The sequence below is a fragment of the Macaca nemestrina genome, chromosome 12, assembly GCF_043159975.1.
Source record: "Macaca nemestrina isolate mMacNem1 chromosome 12, mMacNem.hap1, whole genome shotgun sequence".
NCBI classification, from domain to species: Eukaryota; Metazoa; Chordata; class Mammalia; order Primates; family Cercopithecidae; genus Macaca; species Macaca nemestrina.
The window spans coordinates 108,820,041-108,839,180 of record NC_092136.1 but is presented as its reverse complement, the minus strand read 5'-3'; the positions used below and the strand labels follow the sequence as shown (position 1 = coordinate 108,839,180).

The window sequence follows — 19,140 nt, the reverse complement described above, 5'->3', positions numbered from 1 at the left end:
ATGAAGCCATCAGCAGATTGTGACCATCATTTTATAAAAAGAAAATAGAATGAAATAGAAAATTTTGAGCACGTGGCACATAGTAAGGGTATGTTATCATTTTGTGAAATTTTTCTTTTAATGTTGTGTGTACATGTTACCAGGAAGTGATGAAAAATGTATTTCTTACTCTAAAGTGTAGCCCCCCCCGCCCCCAAAATGTGGAAATCCCTACACTGAACTCCCTACTCTTCCACAGCCATACCTTCACGGTCTTCAATCGTCCAGCCATACTGATAACGTTCCTTGCACCCAGAATGCCCTTCTACCTAAGCTTTCTGGATCTCCTTTCCTTATCTGAAAAATGGAGGTAACACAAACAGCATTTCACAATGCTGCTATGAAAGTCCTTTGTTATTAGGTATTAAATGACATAAGGCCCCCCCAAATTTTTTTCTGCCCCTTCTTTCCTGACTGCAAACCTCCATGACAAGGTAAAGAAATATAGTCAGTAGTCTTAAGAACTGGAGGCAAAAGAAAAATGAATCTGGTTCAGTATATGCAAAGCTATAATATCTAGAAAACTAGGAGTTTCCTCAAGCTACCATTCAAATGAAAGAGATCTTTAAGTCAGAGATCTTAAGTCAGGAGGGCTGCCTGAAGACAGATCACTAACTTATTATTTCCTTGATGTCGGAGGAAAAGCATTATAATCATCAGTGTTATAACAAAGTAGTGCCCTCTGGGTCCAGAGAGATTTCTGGGGACTCTGTGCCCCTACTACTGTGTTGTAAAGTCATGATATCTATTTCGTTAATAATTTTCCTATACATTTTCCTTGCTGCCCGTTATCATGTTTCACTTTCTGATAAGGGACTGGCCTTTAACAGACTACATGTTCTAATTTGCTATTTATCTTCTGCAGTGTTATAACTCACAAAACCACGTATGTTAGGACCGACTAAAATGAAAATTAGTGTGTATGGGTGTGGGCCTTGCCTGGAGGCAGAATGAATGTACTCCATACACACAGGTGTCATCACTTCTATGTTGACTGACAGAGGCATTTTGTTCACTTCCAGGTTCTTGACTATGGTAGTTAATTTTCAAAACAGTGTTATATTTTATCATGGATGAGACTAGATCTCAGTTTTTAAAATTATTGGCCTAAATTGAACAACCAAAATTTCCCAAGGTAGAGTGTCAAATAAAGTTCTGGCTTGCTCTTCAAACTTCAAACTTTCTACTCAAACTAGTGAATAAATGCATATGTGCGTGAACATACATTCCTACTTCTCTCAAGTCTTCAGTGACTACTGCTTACTCCATATACCTCAAACTACTTACTATAACTATAATTCTTAATATTCAAAGCCCTCTATTTTAACTTGTACTGCTCCACTTTAAGAATCTCTACTTTTCAGGTAAAATTCTGCTGGTAATAACTTGTGACTTAATATTTCCTTTTGTTTGATGTTAACCTAGCACATTTGATCCCACTTATTGTTACTATAATATTTCCATGGTTCATTACTATGAAAGAACTTTCACGAACACTCATCTTGATTTATGCTTCAAGGCCTGACTCAAATGCCCTCCCTGGGATGCTTTCTTTTGTGAATCCTACAAGTCAAAAATAGTCTCTCCAATGTCTGAACTGTCTTTATACCAGTCACAAGTGGTGCTTCTATAACGATGTCCATTATTTTATTTTTTACTGACCTGCCTTACCGAACAGAAGCTAAATGTTAAGATTTTGGAGTCGGTCACTTACTAAATGTCAGTCCTTGAGTAAATTTAACTTACTTAAGCCTCAGGTCCCTCATCTGTCAAAATGTGTTGATAATACCTACATGTGAGGACTAAATGACATGCCTTAGCACAGTGTATGGTACGCAATAGTTCAATACTGGCAGCTATTAAAAATTGTCCTCTGTTATAGATCTTAGTTCTTCCTAAAGCATTCAGCACATGATAAGCGCCAAGTTTTGGAAACCTCATCTCTCCGAATATCTCCATGTTCCAGTCAGTTACTGATATTTTACAGGTATACTTATTGAATAAAATGCCCTTTCCACCTATTCACAGTCCTGCCCAGGACTTAACATCTCAACTACTGAAATGGTCTCCTAACTGACTTTCCCAGCTGCTCCAGCCCTCCCCATCAAATCACACAGTGCAAACAAAATTGATCTTATTAACATAAAAATAATACTCTCATTGCCAAATCCTATGTTTGTTTATAGTTCTCAACCTACTTCATCTCCTTGTGGCACTCCTGTCCAAGTCCTCCTTTAAATTCTCTTTTCATACTTCCCTGAAAAATATACCAGTTTTCCCAGCTGCTTTTCATCTGCCTGTTCCTTAACTGTTGCTATTCTCCAGGATTTGTGACCTGGCTCTTTCTCTCATTCACTCTCCAGAGTCCAACTACCAAACTGGAATTCGGAATCCACTACACACAAGGAGGTATGCAACCTTCTATACTAAAATTTCTTCTTCTGTTAAATGGGGATAACATTATTACCTATAACTTCAAGAGCTGAAGTTTGTACACTTAAAATACATTACTTAAACTCTCCCTGGAGTTAGCACTTAGAATACTACCCGACACAGGCCGGGCGTGGTGGCTCACACCTGTAATCCCTGCACTTTGGGAGGCCGACGCGGGTGGATCACAAGGTCAGGAGATCGAGACCATCCTGGCTAACACAGTGAAATCCCGTCTCTACTAAAATATACAAAAAATTAGCCGGGCATGGTGGCGGGTGCCTCTGGTCCCAGCTACTTGGGAGACTGAGGCAGGAGAATGGCATGAACCCAGGAGGTGGAGCTTTGAGTGAACCAAGATCGCACCACTGCACTCCAGCCTGGGTGACAGAGCAAGACTGTGTCTCCCAAAAAAAAAAAAGAATGCTACGCAACACATGGAAAATACCAAAGAGATGTTTCATTATTTTTTTTCCTTTGGATTCAATCATTACATATGTAGACAATTCCCAAAACTTCTCTATCATAGTATTAATTACATTGCTCTACTTACAAATTTCCTCCATTAGACTGTGGGTTCCTTAGAGCAGGCTAATTCTATCGTGGCATTATGAGGGGTAACACATAGTAGGGTACTCAAGAAATGTGTGTATGTGTGTGGAGAAAACAAATGAATCCTTCTAGGGTCATCCTATCACTTATACTGCATTCCCCCACCAAAATCTCAATGCATCCCGCACACTCTCCTGAGTCAGCCCAAATCTTCAACTTGGTGTTCAAGATCCTCTATGATTCACCAATTTCTCTAGCTCCAGCTCCTGTTATTCCTCTTGAGTGCCAGTAAAAAAAAAAAAAATGATAAGACCCTCCCCAATCTTACACTTTCCAAAAGCCCCAAGGAGACCAATCAAATCCTTTCTACTGAAATGGTTAGTCTCCTGCTGTATTTCAACCACTGGTAAACATACTATTCAGAATAAGTGACACACCTCAAAAATATTACATGGGAAGGTTAGAAAGGATACAAAAATGATAGATCATCACCTCCTGAAAAACAGAAATCAGAATTGTAGAGCTAAAAGGATATATAGTCCTGAACACTTCAAGCAGCATAGTTAAGAGATTTTTCTTAAGACCACACAGTGATCTACTGCTACCACCAGGATTAGAAATCAGAGTCCCAGACTGTCCGACCCTCTATGTCAGCACTGGTTCCACCTAACGCACCAGGGCCACTCTCTCCCAGTGTGGTCACTTGAAGCATTCTCGCCTTCTTCCAACACTGAGCTAAACACAACAGGATTTACATGTATACCCACCAAGGAGAAACCAAATCCTGCTGCCCCTTGTGTTTTACAAGGCTCTTGGCAATGTATCTCTCATATTCTGATGCCCTTATATCCCAGCATTGGTTTTAGATGGTGTCGAAAAGAGTTCGGGCTAAGAACAACAAGTGCCAGACTGCCTGCAATCAGGCACACTGAAGGACAATTAGAGCCTGGTCATGCTGAGTTTGTAAATAATTTAAGAGACTGGGCTTACATTTACCCTCGTATCTTCTAGTAGACATTCTGCCATGGGGGTGTAGCCAAACCAAAAATGGAAAAGGTCTAGCACCTCAGGGTTGTAAGAAGTACACAAGTTGCCAGGCACGGTGGCTCACACCTGTAATCCCAGTACTTTGGAAGGCTGAGGCAAGAGGATCACTCGAGTCCAGCCTGGGCAAAACAGAGAGATCTCATCTCTACAAAAAAATAAACAAAATTAACCAGGTGTGGTGGCATGTATCTGTGCTTCCAGCTACTCAGGAGGCTGAGATAGGAGAATCACTTGAGCCCAGGAAGTGAAGGCTGCAGTGAGCCGAGATCACGCCACTGCACTCCAGCCTGGGCAACAAAGTAAGACCCTGTTACCAAAAAAAAAAGTATAGAAGTTGATTCTATATATGAATATAGACCACTGGTTCTTAATGGGGTGGTAGTAGTATCTTAATTATACATATATACTGCATGAACACACGTAAATAAGTCCCCTACCCCAGTGATTCTGATGGGAGAAGGGTGAGGACAGAGGAAGCTAGATATGTGCATTGTGAGACATCTTTCAGTGATTCCCAGCCCTGATTGAACCACTGGTTCAGATCCTAAGTATCTGAGAATGAACCTGCCTAAAAAGGTAACATATACTAATGCTGATTAATCATGGCTCACATTTTTTAATGTGATTCATAGCTCACAAAGTTCTTACACATGTACTATCTTCACAAGAACCCTGGAAGGTTGGCAATGCAGGTAACACCACTACTGTTATTCTAAAGAGGAAACTGAGGCTCGGAGGGAACATGACTGCCTTGGATTCCAAAGCTTACTGGCAAGAACTGAATTTGGACCTCCTATGTCTCAAACCTAATGCTCTTTTAGGAGAGCTCTAACAACCTGGCAGTAAATGATAAAGGCTGAATGAATTGAAGCCCAAAATCTGATCTAGCATTACTGATGAACTCACAATATGGATTAGAGTCCCATTCATTCTCATTTTTCTCTTCTGCTTAGAGAGGACAATATTTTTTTTTTTCCTTCTCTCACTTTCTGTTCTCCTCAAAGCACCAACCACAAAAACATCATGTACTACTAGCTCTACTGAGTGGGGCAAAAATCTTATGGTTGGATGGATGCCAGGAGGCTGGGATCAATAGCAGTCGTGTTTAGAATTCAGACATGTACGACTCATGTTAAAAGCAATTAAATGAGGCTGAAGCCTTCCAATAATATACTTTCCAAAGAAAGCTGTGCTAATATAAATAAATGGATGAGCTTGAGAATATATATCATTTCCAACTGAAGGAAATGAGATGATTTTATGAAATAAAAATCAAATGTGTCTATAGTAAGAGGGAAAACTAATGTACACAGCTGAAAATCAAGATAGGTAAAATAAAACAATTGGTCTTAATTCTAGCAGTAATCATCTTATAATCCAAAGACAGATAAGCGATAGAATTCTTGATAAAAGAACTTTTAGATCATGTATATACCATTTCTGCAGCATTTTCCAAGCTTAACATTTTATCTGGAATCTTATAAAAGATTTATTCCCTCAAGTAAAGACAAAAGTGAGGCTACATGAACAAAAAGTGCCTACTTCCCCCTTAATAATATCATAAACTCTTAGTACCGGACCAGACAGAGTCCAAGTACATTACAGATACTAAGTACCTTTACTCTGTAGATGGTGAAAGCAAAGAAATAAATATTTAATTCACATAAGATGTACATGGAAAAATAAATAAGGTACATTACAGATACTAAGTACCTTTAGCCTGTAGATGGTGAAAGGAAAGAAATAAATATTTAATTCACATAAGATGCACATGGAAAAATAAAAAATAACCAGAATCTATGGTAAGAATGAGGTAAGTCAAATGAATATGCCTCCTCATGGGAAAACAGTCACTTCTTTATTAGATGATCTTTCAGGCTTTGTAGGTTTCTGAATTTCTATGGTCAGTTACTATTCATCTATTTCAATTTATAAAGTTACAGTAGTCACATATAATGATCTCTCAGACCAATGTCCCTTTCATCACCCTTGTGTTCCTTTATTCTAAATAAATGCCAATTCAACAGCTCTTAGTGTCCTATCAGACAGCATGAAGAGTAGAGATCTCCAGAACATTCCAAGGCCACCACATCACCTCATAAGTTTAGAGCAAAAACTAAAACTCACTGGGATGTGGAGGAGGTTAAATGTCTCTGAACAGCATAATGATGACCACACTCCTCCTTATTTAAAAAATACAATTTTTTCATTTTAATTTACACCAGAGTCAAAATAAAGCTCATTTTCTCATTTAGGGGAAATTGTTTTTTAAGTTTTAGGAGGTCAAACACCACACTTCTTGGAACAAGGGGATTTTAAAAGAAATGTGTATTTGAAGAATATGAATTATTAATTGTCTTTCATAGCTTTCATAAAACATGAATGACTCCAGGGACTAACGCTCCTAATGCTTCTAGAATTACAAGAGTTATCCATAATATATTATTTTCCTGAATCTACAGATTAAAATATCTAGGCTGAAAGCATATAAAGAGATCTCATCTTCCCCTACCATTTTTAAAAAGTAATCTTTGCCCGGGCTCAGTGGCTCATGCCTATAATTCTAGCACATTGGGAGGCCAAGGTGGGAGGATCACTTGGTGTCAGGAGTTCATGACCAGCCTAGTCAACATAGAGATCCTGTTTCTACCAAAAATAAAAATAAAAAATTAGCCAGATTTGGTGGTACACTCTTGTAGTCCTCGCTACTCAGGAGGCTAAGGCAGGAGGATTGCTGGAGCCCAGGAGGTCAAGTTTACAGTGAGCTATGATAGTGCCACTACACCACAACCTGGGCGACAGAGTGAGACCTTGTTGATTAGATTGATGAAAAAGAGAGAGACAGAGAGAGAGAGAGAGAGAGAGAGAGAGAGAGAGAGAGATGGGGTTTATTAGAGACGTGGTTTCACCACGTTGCCCAGGCTGGTCTCAAACTCCTGAGCTTTAATTGAAGTATGGCATACCTCCAAAAAAGTGCACAAACCATAGGCTTATAGCTTGATGAATTTTCATAAAGTAAATATACCCCATGTAACTACCACCCAGATTAAGAAATTAGAACACTCTCAAGTTCTTTAGGAGCCCCCCTTCATGCTCCTTCCCAGTAATCACTCCCTCTTTTCCTCAAAGGTAAACTCTAACCCCAAATATTAGTTTTACTTTTACAAAAAAACCTTTATGTAAATAGAGTATCATAGTATTTACTCTCCTGTCTGGCATCTTTTGCTCAATACCATGTTTCCGAAATTTGTCCGTTATTGGATGTAGCAGTAATTCCTTCATAGCTATATAACAATTCGTCATATGACTATGCCACAATTTATCTACCCTACAATTTAGGTTATTTCTAATCTTTGACAGTGATACTTAGTGCTGCTGTGAGAAACACACTCACCCGTCCAAACCCAAAGAATGGACTTAGAGGCACAAAGAATAGCAAAAGTGAGACTTTAATAATGGTCTTACAAGATCAGATGTCTGGTAGGCAGGCACGTCCTGGGCAGTCACAACAGGTAATTTATCTGGGTAGGAAGCATCCAGCAAGGGAGAAAGATGTAGCCTGGGAGACTAGGCCAGTCTCTCCTTTACACGTTTTTCTGCCTGCTTTATATTCGCTGGCAGCTGATTAGATTGCGCCCACGAGATTAAGGGTGGATCTGCCTTCCCTAGTCCACTGACTCAAACATTAATCTCTCTTGGTAACACCCTCACAGACACACCCAGGATCAGTACTTTGTATCCTTCAATCCAATCAAGTTGACAAGCAGCATCAACTAGCACAGTAGGAAACTTAGGTCTGTTCTTCTTCTGTGTTCCATCTCTGTTATTTCCTTTTCCTACTGACTTTTTTCTCCTTTAAGATATGGAAGAAATGGAGCCTTCCCTGCCATTTAAGAAATAGTGGTGGCCGGGCACAGTGGATGATGCCTGCAATCCCAGCACTCTGAGAGGCCAACGTGGGCAGATCACTTGAGGTCAGGAGTTCAAGACCACCCTGGCCATCACGGCAAAACCCCGTCTGTACTAAAAATAGAAAAAGTAGCTGGGCAAGGTGGCATGTGCCTGTAGTCCCAGCTACTTGGGACAGTAAGGCACAAGAATCACTCCAGCCTGGGAGGCGGAGGTGGCAGTAAGCTGAAGTCACGCCACTGCACTCCAGCCTGGGTGATGAAGTGAGACTCTGTCTCCCAAAAAAAAAGAAAAAAGAGAAAAAAAGTGGCATCCTCCTCCTCCTCCTCCTACTCCTCCTCTGCCCCATCTTCCCCCTCTTTTCTTCCTCCCTATGACTGACTGTCTTCAATTTTGACTAAGTGTTAAGAGTATGGTTGTTTCTGCTTACATACCATATGGCAGTGCTCTCAATCTTTTTCAGTAGAGGAAGACGTTTAACATCAAACTATTTACAAGATGATAATTCTACAGTGATATATGTCATTTAAGAAAACACAAGACAGAAAATTACTCTGAATTTAGCAAAACAAACAAGTTCATATTTTGTTAATCTTAATATAGCCTTTACATACTTTTAAGGAATGATAATATATATGTATGGTATAGATAACTTATTCACTGTAGAGTCAATGCTGAGAATTTTAGAAATTCCTAGTAATAACATGGAAAACCCACACAGATTCTTGTACCATAGGCTGAGAATTACTAAAAGCAAGTCTTACAATAGTTCTCTAGCCCTGCCTTTATTTCTTCACATAAGCAACAGGATTCTGAGTTATGAAGCAAAATATTAGGAAGAAGAAGAAAGGAGGAAAGAATCTACATGTTTTTTCCAACTTTGAGACTTTTGTTTACTATATCAGAAATTATGATGATATAATCTTACAACAGCCAGTAATGACTACTAACAGTCAAAAGAATTCCCATCATTTAGACCATTAATGAATGCTAATACATACAAAAATATAGGCAAATGATTGTAAGTATCAGTCTCCACAATCATGATGGTCACATCCACACATACCCACATACACAGTTCTCTACATAGTAGAGCATGTAACCAGTGGAATAACAGACTCAGCCACATAATGAAACTGACCACAATGATTCAAATACAGTTAATTTGTTCTGCTAGATGTGCCTATAAATCCCTAACTCAAGTATATAAATGTCAAATTATCTCTAACTTGACACAAGCTGAATAAACCATGATGAAGTATAAAGGGCATCACCTGGATTGATTTACTGTTTAGGCCGTTTCATTGGAAAGGATCTAAATGACCACCCAACTGAGCAGACTATTAATAATACAACTATTTTCTACAACATAAACAAAGGGATATATACACACATAGCCCTTTTTTTCTAACACCTTACTCAAATTTATTATGAATCTGTTTTCCTCAAGTTTTATCTGGTTAGTACATTTTGCAAGTTTAATAAAAGAAACAGTACTCTGACTCTAACACCAAACATTAGTTCTCTAAGAAGTATTAGAATAAACACATTCTGACAAAGTCATTAAAATTCTGCCTTAAATGAATCTTGTATAATACTCCAAGTGTAACAACAACAGGTTTGACTTGTTTCCTGAAAAATTTCCTCTTATTCTCAGAATTAATGGCTGCCCTGAACAGGTTTAAGATCATCCTTAACGCCCACTGCACAGTCAAGGAGTGCAATCCGACCTGGATCTGAGTGCTAGCTCTCCTACAATCTAATCACATTTGAATAAGGTCACAATTATTCAGGCTACTCACGTTCAATGGCATCAAATGCAACATTCACCATGATACTGTCAACGAAGAAATTTTAGCAGGACCCACTTTTTCGGTCAATCAACAGATATTTATGAGCAAGGAATTGCATTACAGAGTGAAGTCACAACTTCCGTGAACATTCAGTTCCAAAGTTGACAGGCAAGGTGAAAAATCAACATATCAAATTACCCTAGGCTATCCCTTTTACCACCCAGAGTACATATGTATTGCAAATGGAATATACTCAGTTTTCCATAGGCAACTTGAGGAGTTCGAAGTTAGATAAAAGGAAGGAAGAAAGGCAAAATCAATATGCACGTCTTAGGACAACTCATCTTTTAAGAATTCATTAAATTCTTCGCAAATAGGACATGTGTAAAGTCTTCTAATGGAATTCTGATTGCCTATAGAGTTTACTACATTGTTTTAATATTAAGAATCTATCATCTTAATACAAATTCATGGATTTGTTTAACACAAGATGGGGTAGAAGGGAAGTAGCAACTTGGAAAGGGTTGAGTGTGTTAGATACATCCAGTCTGCAGAATGGGAATTTACTGTATAGCATTAACATGTAAAATGTTAACTTTAAGAATGAATATAGTTGCATTTCACTGCTTCAGATATCTACAGAGCATTTATTATATGCCAACCATGAAAAAAATTCAGCTGCTGCTCTCAAGGAGTTTATAGTCTAGTGATGAGAGACAATCACCAAGTAACACAGCAGAATGATGTACACGAAGTCCGGTGGTCCAGAAAGGAAGAATTTCCCGAGTCGGCCTGAAGGAGGCAGAAAAGGCTTCAAAACGGAAACAGTTCAGAAGAAAAAGCAATGAAGAAGATATCCTAGGCAGAGGGAAAATGTGTATACAATTTAAAAATCAATAAGATACGAGAATATGGTATGTTTAACTGGTCTTCATGGGCTGGAAGTAATGGTAAACGTTTCCTAATATTTCATCCGTAAGAAAAAAATTAAGCTGCTGGGATTCCAGTGAGATTTTATAGTAACTAATAGGAGATGCACAATAATCTGTATCTGCCTACAGTTCTGTTCTATTTCTTAATGTTCTGTTTCCTAATGTAGCCACTTGTAAAAGAGAACTAATTGTGGATAAGGAGAGCAATTTCAGGAGAAGAAATATGTACTTGCAACTTCTGCTTCAGCTTTTAAGACTCTCGAATGCGAATATTCTTGACTAACTCGGAAATGACCTATGGCCCTAATGCTTCAGAGTCAAGGCTTCAGAGTCATATAAAGCAGATTTGCATCCCGGCTCTGCCATTTCCTAGCTGGATATTCTTGGGAAAGTAACTTCAACTTCCTAAGCTTCAATTTCCTCATCTACAAAATAAAAGGTAAAACATGAGTGACCTCAGCCCTGTTTACGAGGAGATGGCCAACTATGAGCCAGAAAGCCTGCCCTCAGCCGCCAAGCACTGTGATGAGCGAGAGGAATACAAAGGAAAATAAGAGCCAGAGCCAGAGCCAAAGACAGAGAGAAGTGCAACCACATCAGCGCTGTAATTATTGGAGGTGCTCTACACAGGGGACCACGGGAGTAGTTCCAAAAGCAGGAGCCCGTAGGATGTGAGAGAGTCAGAAAAACCTTCATGAAAGGGGTAACCTTTTACACATGCTGACAAGAGGCCCAGAAAGATAAATGGCATGTCCCCAGCCACCCAGGAACTGTAAGACATAGCCTGCTTTTTAGACCTCAGCCCAGAGTTCTTTCCTTACTAAAGGTATTTGCTATTAGTAATTTTCTACGACTAGTTGTTAGATCATGGATCATGGATGACATTTGTTTTTGCATAGAAAAAGAAAAAAAAAGCAACATACAGAAAGAGCATAGGACAATAAACAACGACAGGGAATGAAGATTCAGGAGACCTGAGGGCATATACCAGTTCTGCCACCAAAGAAGCTGTGACATCAGGCAAGTCATTCACTTGCTTTCAGCCCTTATTTGGGTACTTTAAAAGTATTAGCTATGTATGTATACATTTAAGGAAAACAGTATTTCAAACAAAATCTTCCCTGGAAGCTCAAAATGTAAAGAGGAAAACAAAGTTGAGCTGGTCTGGATGAGGACTAAATGGAACCCTAGAGCCCTGCCCAAATAACTCACGCGGGGGTGGTGGGGGGTGGAGAGCAGAGTCCATAGGTCTCTCAATATAATACTGAAAACCACTGGAGTAGATCAGTGGCTGCCACACTCGCTCTTCAATTTCATGGATCAGAAAAAGCTCAAAAAAGATTTTAAAGGGGTGAAATGGGTTTTTACTTTGCCAAATAATAAGACTTTTTAAAAATTATCAGTATTATTTCCTAAATGAAAGGATATTTTAACACCGAAAAAGTAGGAAGAACAAAATATCAAACGAATAAAGTTAGCTTTGCTTTATGAAACTACTGTTCAGTCAGAGAAAAAGTCATTGAAGACCAGTAGATTAGAGAGTCAATCCAGGGCATCTCTCAAGTCTATTAGAGTTTTTCAAGTTTTTTTTTGTTGTTTTTTGTTGTTTTTTTTTTTGGTGTTTTGTGGGGTTTTTTTGGTCTGTTTGTTTGGTTTTGTTTGAGACAGAGTCTCACTCTGTCACCCAGGCTGGACTGCAGTGGCATGATCTCAGCTCACTGCAGCCTCCACCTCCCAGGTTAAAGTGATTCTCCCACCTCAGCCTCCCAAGTATGCTGGGATTACAGACGCATACCACCACGCCCGGCTAATCTCTGTATTTTTAGTAGAGATAGGGTTTTGCCATGATGGCCAGGCTGGTCTTGAACCCCTCACCTCAGGTGATCCACCCGTCTCGGCCTCCCAAAGTGCTGGGATTACAGGCATGAGCCACTACGCCCAGCCTAGAGTTTTAAAATTAAATAACTACTACTTCTTCAGACCTCCTATTCTGAGAGCTCTAACTTCAACACTACTTTTCTGTTAGTACAGAGATTACTTTAGGTATTCAAGAAACTGTTACCTAAAACCACTATTTGTTAAGTATAAATAAAAACACAATACAAACCAGAAAATAAAAACAAGTGAAAATGTACAACGTCTATAAAACTTCAACCTCGAAATGTATGGCATCATATTAATTTTCCCCACACCTAAAAACTACGAACTATAATCATCATTTTTAATACAGTCAAAGCAACTTTTAACTATTTTAAGTATTTGAGTTCTTTCCTACTCTTTGCTCCTTCATAGTCAGTGTTCAATTTCATCAGACTCAGACTTTTGTTTAATAAATCACACTTTTGGCCAGGTGCGGTGGCTCATGTCTGTAATCCCGGCACTTTAGGAGGCCGAGGCGGGTGGATCACGGGGTCAGGTGATCAAGACCATCCTGGCTAACACGGTGAAACTCTGTCTCTACTAAAAATACAAAAAATTAGCTGGGCGTGGTGGCGGGCGCCTGTAGTCCCAGCTACTCGGGAGGCTGAGGCAGGAGAATCGCTTGAACCTGGGAGGCGGAGGTTGCAGTGAGCCAAGATCGCACCACTGCACTCCAGCCTGGGTGACAGAGCAAGACTCCATCTTAATAAACAAACAAACAAACAAACAAATAAAAATCACACTTTCTTTTCAAAAGTAGCACAGTACTGAGATATTTCTGAGGATCTATTTCCCCAAGTTTTGGCACTGTTGTTCCTTTTCCTTACATTTCTACAAAATCATTCCAGCGACCAAGGACTCCTACTGGCACTTGCGACCCTCAAAGCAAAAGGAAATTTAGCTAGATAATGAGGTAAAGCTGTATTCCAGGATTATGTAACCTCCCTGAACCCAAAAAGCAATGTGGTCTATTGATCACTGCTACAAGTATTTTTCTGGATCTTAGTTTAAAATCTCTAGGTCATAAGAATATACGACATCTTGTTAGCTAAAGTAAAAACAATTCTGTTGTGCAGTTCAAAGATTTCTCTGCTAAAGAAAGTTTTGATACCCAAAAGACCTATATTTCCCAAACCACTATTAGGTACCCAGCAAACCTTTGTAACAGTTTCAGCTCCGTATTTATCTTCCATTTCCAAATCTGCACATAACATAATCTAGGCAGAACTTAGGTCTATCTTTTAACAAAAAGTCGTATCAGATTCCTGAGAGGTCCATTCCAACTTTAGTTTATCCTACTCACACTTTAAAGCAATTTTTCTTAGAAATACTTTCAATATGCCAGAGAAGAGATTACCAGTAATCATCATTTCTAAAATTGAAAATTCACATTATCATTAAGTTTTCTCTTTTCTGGGAAATAAAGATAATTCCATTAAACTTCACTCAAACACTCCCCCCCACCACACACACACACACACACACACACACACACAAATACTGTGTCCTTTATATCCTTCCTTGCATAATAAAATGATGTTTGCTGCACAAAACACAAAACAAGGTAGAAAGACAGCTATGTGAGTCCTCCCTTTCTTACACTTTCAGTTTCTACGCAGTGATTGCTTAAAATAGCTATAAACAGCTATGACTACATTTCCTGGTAAATTAAGTCTGCAAGTACCACCTTCTTTGACCATTAAAATACCTTCTGGATATCTTGTAGGTTCAGGGATCAAAGGGATGCTCTACCTGGAATCTGACTGAAGTGATTCAGAAGGCAATATCCTAAGTAACACAATGATTAGGTTTACATAAGAGGATCAACGAGAAGACAAAGTTTACTCAAAAACTAAGTCACATCTGTCATTTGAAGCACACACACTGAGAGAAACCTGATAATTTACATCATATTTCTCCTTACATATCACAGAAATTTGTGCCACCGTCCCTTTACCAAATGTTTCCAAATAATATCTTCTGGGTCTGCTTCCAAAAGGCACCTCAAAAGTCATGAGAGCCTTCATCCCCTGTCACTTTCATTTGAAAGGAAGCTAGGTGCAAAAGGTTGGTTTGAGCTCATTCCTTGGGCTCTGTCAGTCAGCCTGAACCTGTCATTGCTGGCAGTCCTCAGTGTCTTAAGGAATGTTTGAGTCCTGGCTGCAAACCAGCCACTGATCCCTCTGGTAATATCACTCTTACAAAAGGGCTGCCATCTCTGAGCACTCAGACAAGGGCTGTGAAATGGAGGTAGCTAAACTATTCAGAGCAATAATAAAACACAGCCTCTGTCTATTTAAAGCTCCTGGCTGAGCTGTAAAGCCATGTCAGCTCTTCTTTCTGTTCTTAGTCCGATCCTTAGTGGTTATACAGAAATGAGACCTTCTCTTGACAAGAAAAATCTTCTTCCTTTTTTAGATGTCAGGAAATAAACACACAGGACAAACACGGAAGGGGAGTGGGAAATGGAAGGGAGAGTCTGGCGTAAGGAGTTCACTTCAGAGATCAGTCCCCAGTGAAAATGCCTGATTCTCACGACTTTACCATTTTTTCATTTCCCCAGCAGACACAGTATTAAAACCAAATATACACATCAATTTATGGGGGAATAAAAGAAGAGGTTTCCAGGAGGATAGCTCAAGGGTGAGAGCAATTTCTTACAGCTTAAACCACCATGGAAAAAAAAAAAATTGAGCATACACCATCAGTAAGTATAAAAAATAAACCATATTTAGTGATATATACAAATATGCATGAATAAAAACAAAGGAAATACAGTAACAGGGCTTTCTTTGGCTCTAGATTATATCTTTCATCGTACATTTATACATGCAGAAATGAGAGCTTCTTAGTGAAATAAAATAGGTTTATTTTTATGCTGAACATGCAATATTCATAGATATCAAATGCTTTTATTAGATTTAAGATTTTCTTCTTAAATTTCAATCCTTCCCACTACAGCCTCTGAGATCTAGTGTCCCTGCCATGGTGGTTCATGCCTGCACTTTAAAGCATACGCAGAAGCCACCACCTTAGTTAGCAGTCAGGCTGCACACACTGGAGCTCTCGTTTTCGGGCACCTTTGAAGACAGAGTGATATTTAATACTGAATATAAGCAGTCTTTTCATCTTACACTGTAGAATAATTGCTTCCCACTTCAGAACTATAGCATGAGTTATCATCTCTGACTTGCTCTCTAAGTGCTATGGCCAGCATGGAAAAAAAAAATGACAAAGAATATTAAGGGCCTCCTCAAGGGAGTTGGAGCTGTGCTAACTGCCAAGAGGAAATCATGGCTAGCCAGAAACTGCACAATGAGATACAGCATGAGAAATGACATACGTTTTTGGGCCCTAGTTCTAGGAAATCATTTCTACTAAATGTCCTCAGAATGCAGAAGCTGAACACTTCTCAGTGACAAACACATTATATAAAAATCATAGCTGCATGTGGACGGTGTTTATAATTATACATACATACTTGAGGAAAACTGTACGTATGTATTTGCTGAAAAGTATCAGCTACAGACTATAGTAAAAGTGGGAGATACAGAATGCTTTTCTCCTAGATTCTAAGAGCTGAACTGATGCTTTCAGAGTTACCTGTTATCAGGTTGGGTTCACACGGGCTGTCTACCTGAACATGATACAGATGAAAATTCTATCAGGCCTGGCCCACAGAGTCAACTGCCTTTTGTATTTAATAGACACAAAATATAATGGGAAAAAGTGGTGGAGTAAACGAGGCAAACTCAGTAACAAATTATCTTAGGTATTTTTCAGCCTGCACCAGAGAGGAAACAGATGAATACAAGAAAGTGAATAGAAGGCCGCATGGGCTTGACTACAACTAGAATATCATGATATACAAATGATATATAAAATCCATACTGAAAAGAAGAGGATTTAAATTCCATTTTAACATTACAAGCATTGTTCTTGCCAAAATATAAAATGCTTTTATCAATTCTACCTTAATAGAGCTTGGAAAAACAAATGTATATAAACCCTTACCTTTGCTTGCCTCTTGTTGGCTTCTCTTCTGGCTTCCCTTTCTTTCAGTCTTTTCTCCTGGAGACAAGGAAGAGGAGAAAAATTAGCAGCATATAATTGGGTATAAAACAGAGTACATATTCATTACAGTTTTATTCCCTAAAGCTAACTAATATGTGACATTCATTTTTCAACAAATATTTACTGACTATGGGATTGGCACAGGTATTCATGAATCATTAAGAATGTGTCTGACAGATCTGAAATCAAATCCCAGTTCTATCACTTACTCTGGCTATGCAATGGTTAGTACTGACTTTCAAATAAAACACACACAAACAGGACAGGTAAAACATAATGTACGATTATACAAGAGACACATCCTAGTGATTACTTGGAGGTTCTAGAAACCAAGTTCAGTGGAAGGAAATGCAAAGGAGAAAAAATAAAAACTCAGAAAGCTTTTGGCTTGCTTATTATCAAAGAGCTTCTTTAGAAAATGACCGAACTCAAACCTGGGTCTTTATGTGCCAAATCTAGTGCTTTTTTGTGATACATTCTAATAAAAATAAAAATGTTAATATTTGGGGGTTAAACATTAACAGATGTGACTTTAAAAACAGAAGAAAATAATAACTAGTATTATTTTAGCAAGCAGCCAATTAATGCAATAGTGATTATCAAACTTTATCCCTGAATTGGTTCTCTAATGAGATTATAAGAGATGTTCTGCCACTAAATTAGAATAATCTCAATGCTTCCCCAAGTTGTGGGGAAAAATGATGGCAGTTTCTAAACAATTTTTTCCTAAATTAAGTTGGCACCAATCACAGGCTTTCTTTGAGCATTAGTAGACTACAAAATACATGAAAGAAGCAAAACAAGATTAAAGAAAAAATGTGATATAACTGATCATAATTAACACTTCATTTGAGCTGGCTTTAGCTTGTGGATACACGTATTTGTAACTTTATCTCCCTTCTCTTCCCACCCCACCCTCCATGCAGAGTTTTCCTGTGTTAGACATTCATGTTATTCTACGAAGACTGCACAGTGACTTGAGTGTTTTGCTGCTTACACTAATGTTAAGACTATAGCTATATAAAATATCAAGTAACTGCAGAGAGGAATTAAATTGTACTTTCATAAAAATTTATTTGTCCATTAGCACATTACTATGCTATTTTCTTACCAACAGAAATAGCTCAGAATTATTAAGTATCAACAATGTGCTAGGCATTTCATATAACAATTTGATTTTTTTATCTTTTTAAACCTATGTAACAGAACTTATAAGGTATTACTATTCCCATTCTGTAGATGAAAAATGGAAGATCAAAGTAACTAAGTAACTTGACTGATGTCACACATAGTAAGTGATGGACTTGGGATTAAACTGGGCCTGCGGAGCCGAAGTTCTCACTCCCTCAAATCTAGCACATCACTACACTTCATACTCCTCCACTGGAATACTGACTTCACTTTGTAGGTTCGTACGTAGTATTTGTATCCGTATCAGCATGTTTTAGACAAATGTTGCCACTTCCTTTATCATTATAAATAGTCCGCTACCATACAGGTCTTTTCATCCTGATAGCATTTTTTATTTTCCTGACAGCATTTTAGAGACATTAATTAATTTTTGTCAGTCTTCTGCGCAGAAGAAACAGGTAACTGATCACATTTAAAAGCCATACAAATTTTTGTTGTAATTATTCAACAACTAGTCTTCTTTCAACACATCAGTGTCTGAAAATGGCACTTCAAAGTTGCAAAGAATAAATTCGATATATTCACATCAGAAAAATCCTTTCTACTCAAGCAAACATAACCATGCTAAGGTTTTCCATTTAGTCATTTTAATCATAGCAGAAAAAAATGGACAATTTTCTACTTTTACTGAATTCCAATATTAATTCATTATAGTCACTAAAAGATATTTTAAATTTCAGCTTTAAATTGGCTATCAGAATTTATATGTGCATGCAAATAAGATAATTTTCCCTTTTAAATTTTCTACCAAAATTTTCAGACAGATGAGATATCCAAAGACTTTTACAATATGAAGCAAATGTTACCAAGATATGAAACAAATGCACTAATGACAAATTTTTAATACTGAGTAAAACTAAAAGAAAATAATTTGAAGTGAATCATTAGAAAATGTTTCTTTTTTATCTGAAAAAGCTTTATTAGTACCCTGTCTGAAAAGAGCCAAGAGTAAACATCGAGAGAGAAGCAAAAGAACTGAAAGTAGATATGTCATAATTCAAAACTTAGAAAATGAATATATTCTTTGTGGGGGTAAGAAAAAAATATTTTAAAGACAGTTTATGACATATGACAAAACATAAAGATAAAAGGCTGGAATACAGTCAGTTCAAGAGAAAAGTATAAGTGAATTTCATTAGATTCGGTAACTGAAGTCCTCCTCCCCTTTTCATTAGGTGTGGCTCAAATGCTTTAAATCCTTCATTTTTCCTATTTTGTTTTTGAGGACATCCTGGTACCAAAAACTATTTTAT

At 38.1% G+C, this 19,140-nt stretch overlaps 1 protein-coding gene across 2 annotated transcripts in view; it reads right to left on the bottom strand.

The window, feature by feature from the left end:
* Positions 1 to 19,140, bottom strand: part of LOC105493650 (DEAD-box helicase 10) — a 274,626-nt gene that overhangs the window by 70,355 nt on the left and 185,131 nt on the right. For both annotated transcript variants that reach the window (XM_011761477.2, XM_011761476.2), the window contains exon 16: positions 16,637 to 16,693. In XM_011761477.2, coding sequence (XP_011759779.2) covers positions 16,637 to 16,693 — 57 coding nt within the window. The remainder of the gene's footprint in view (positions 1 to 16,636; positions 16,694 to 19,140) is intronic.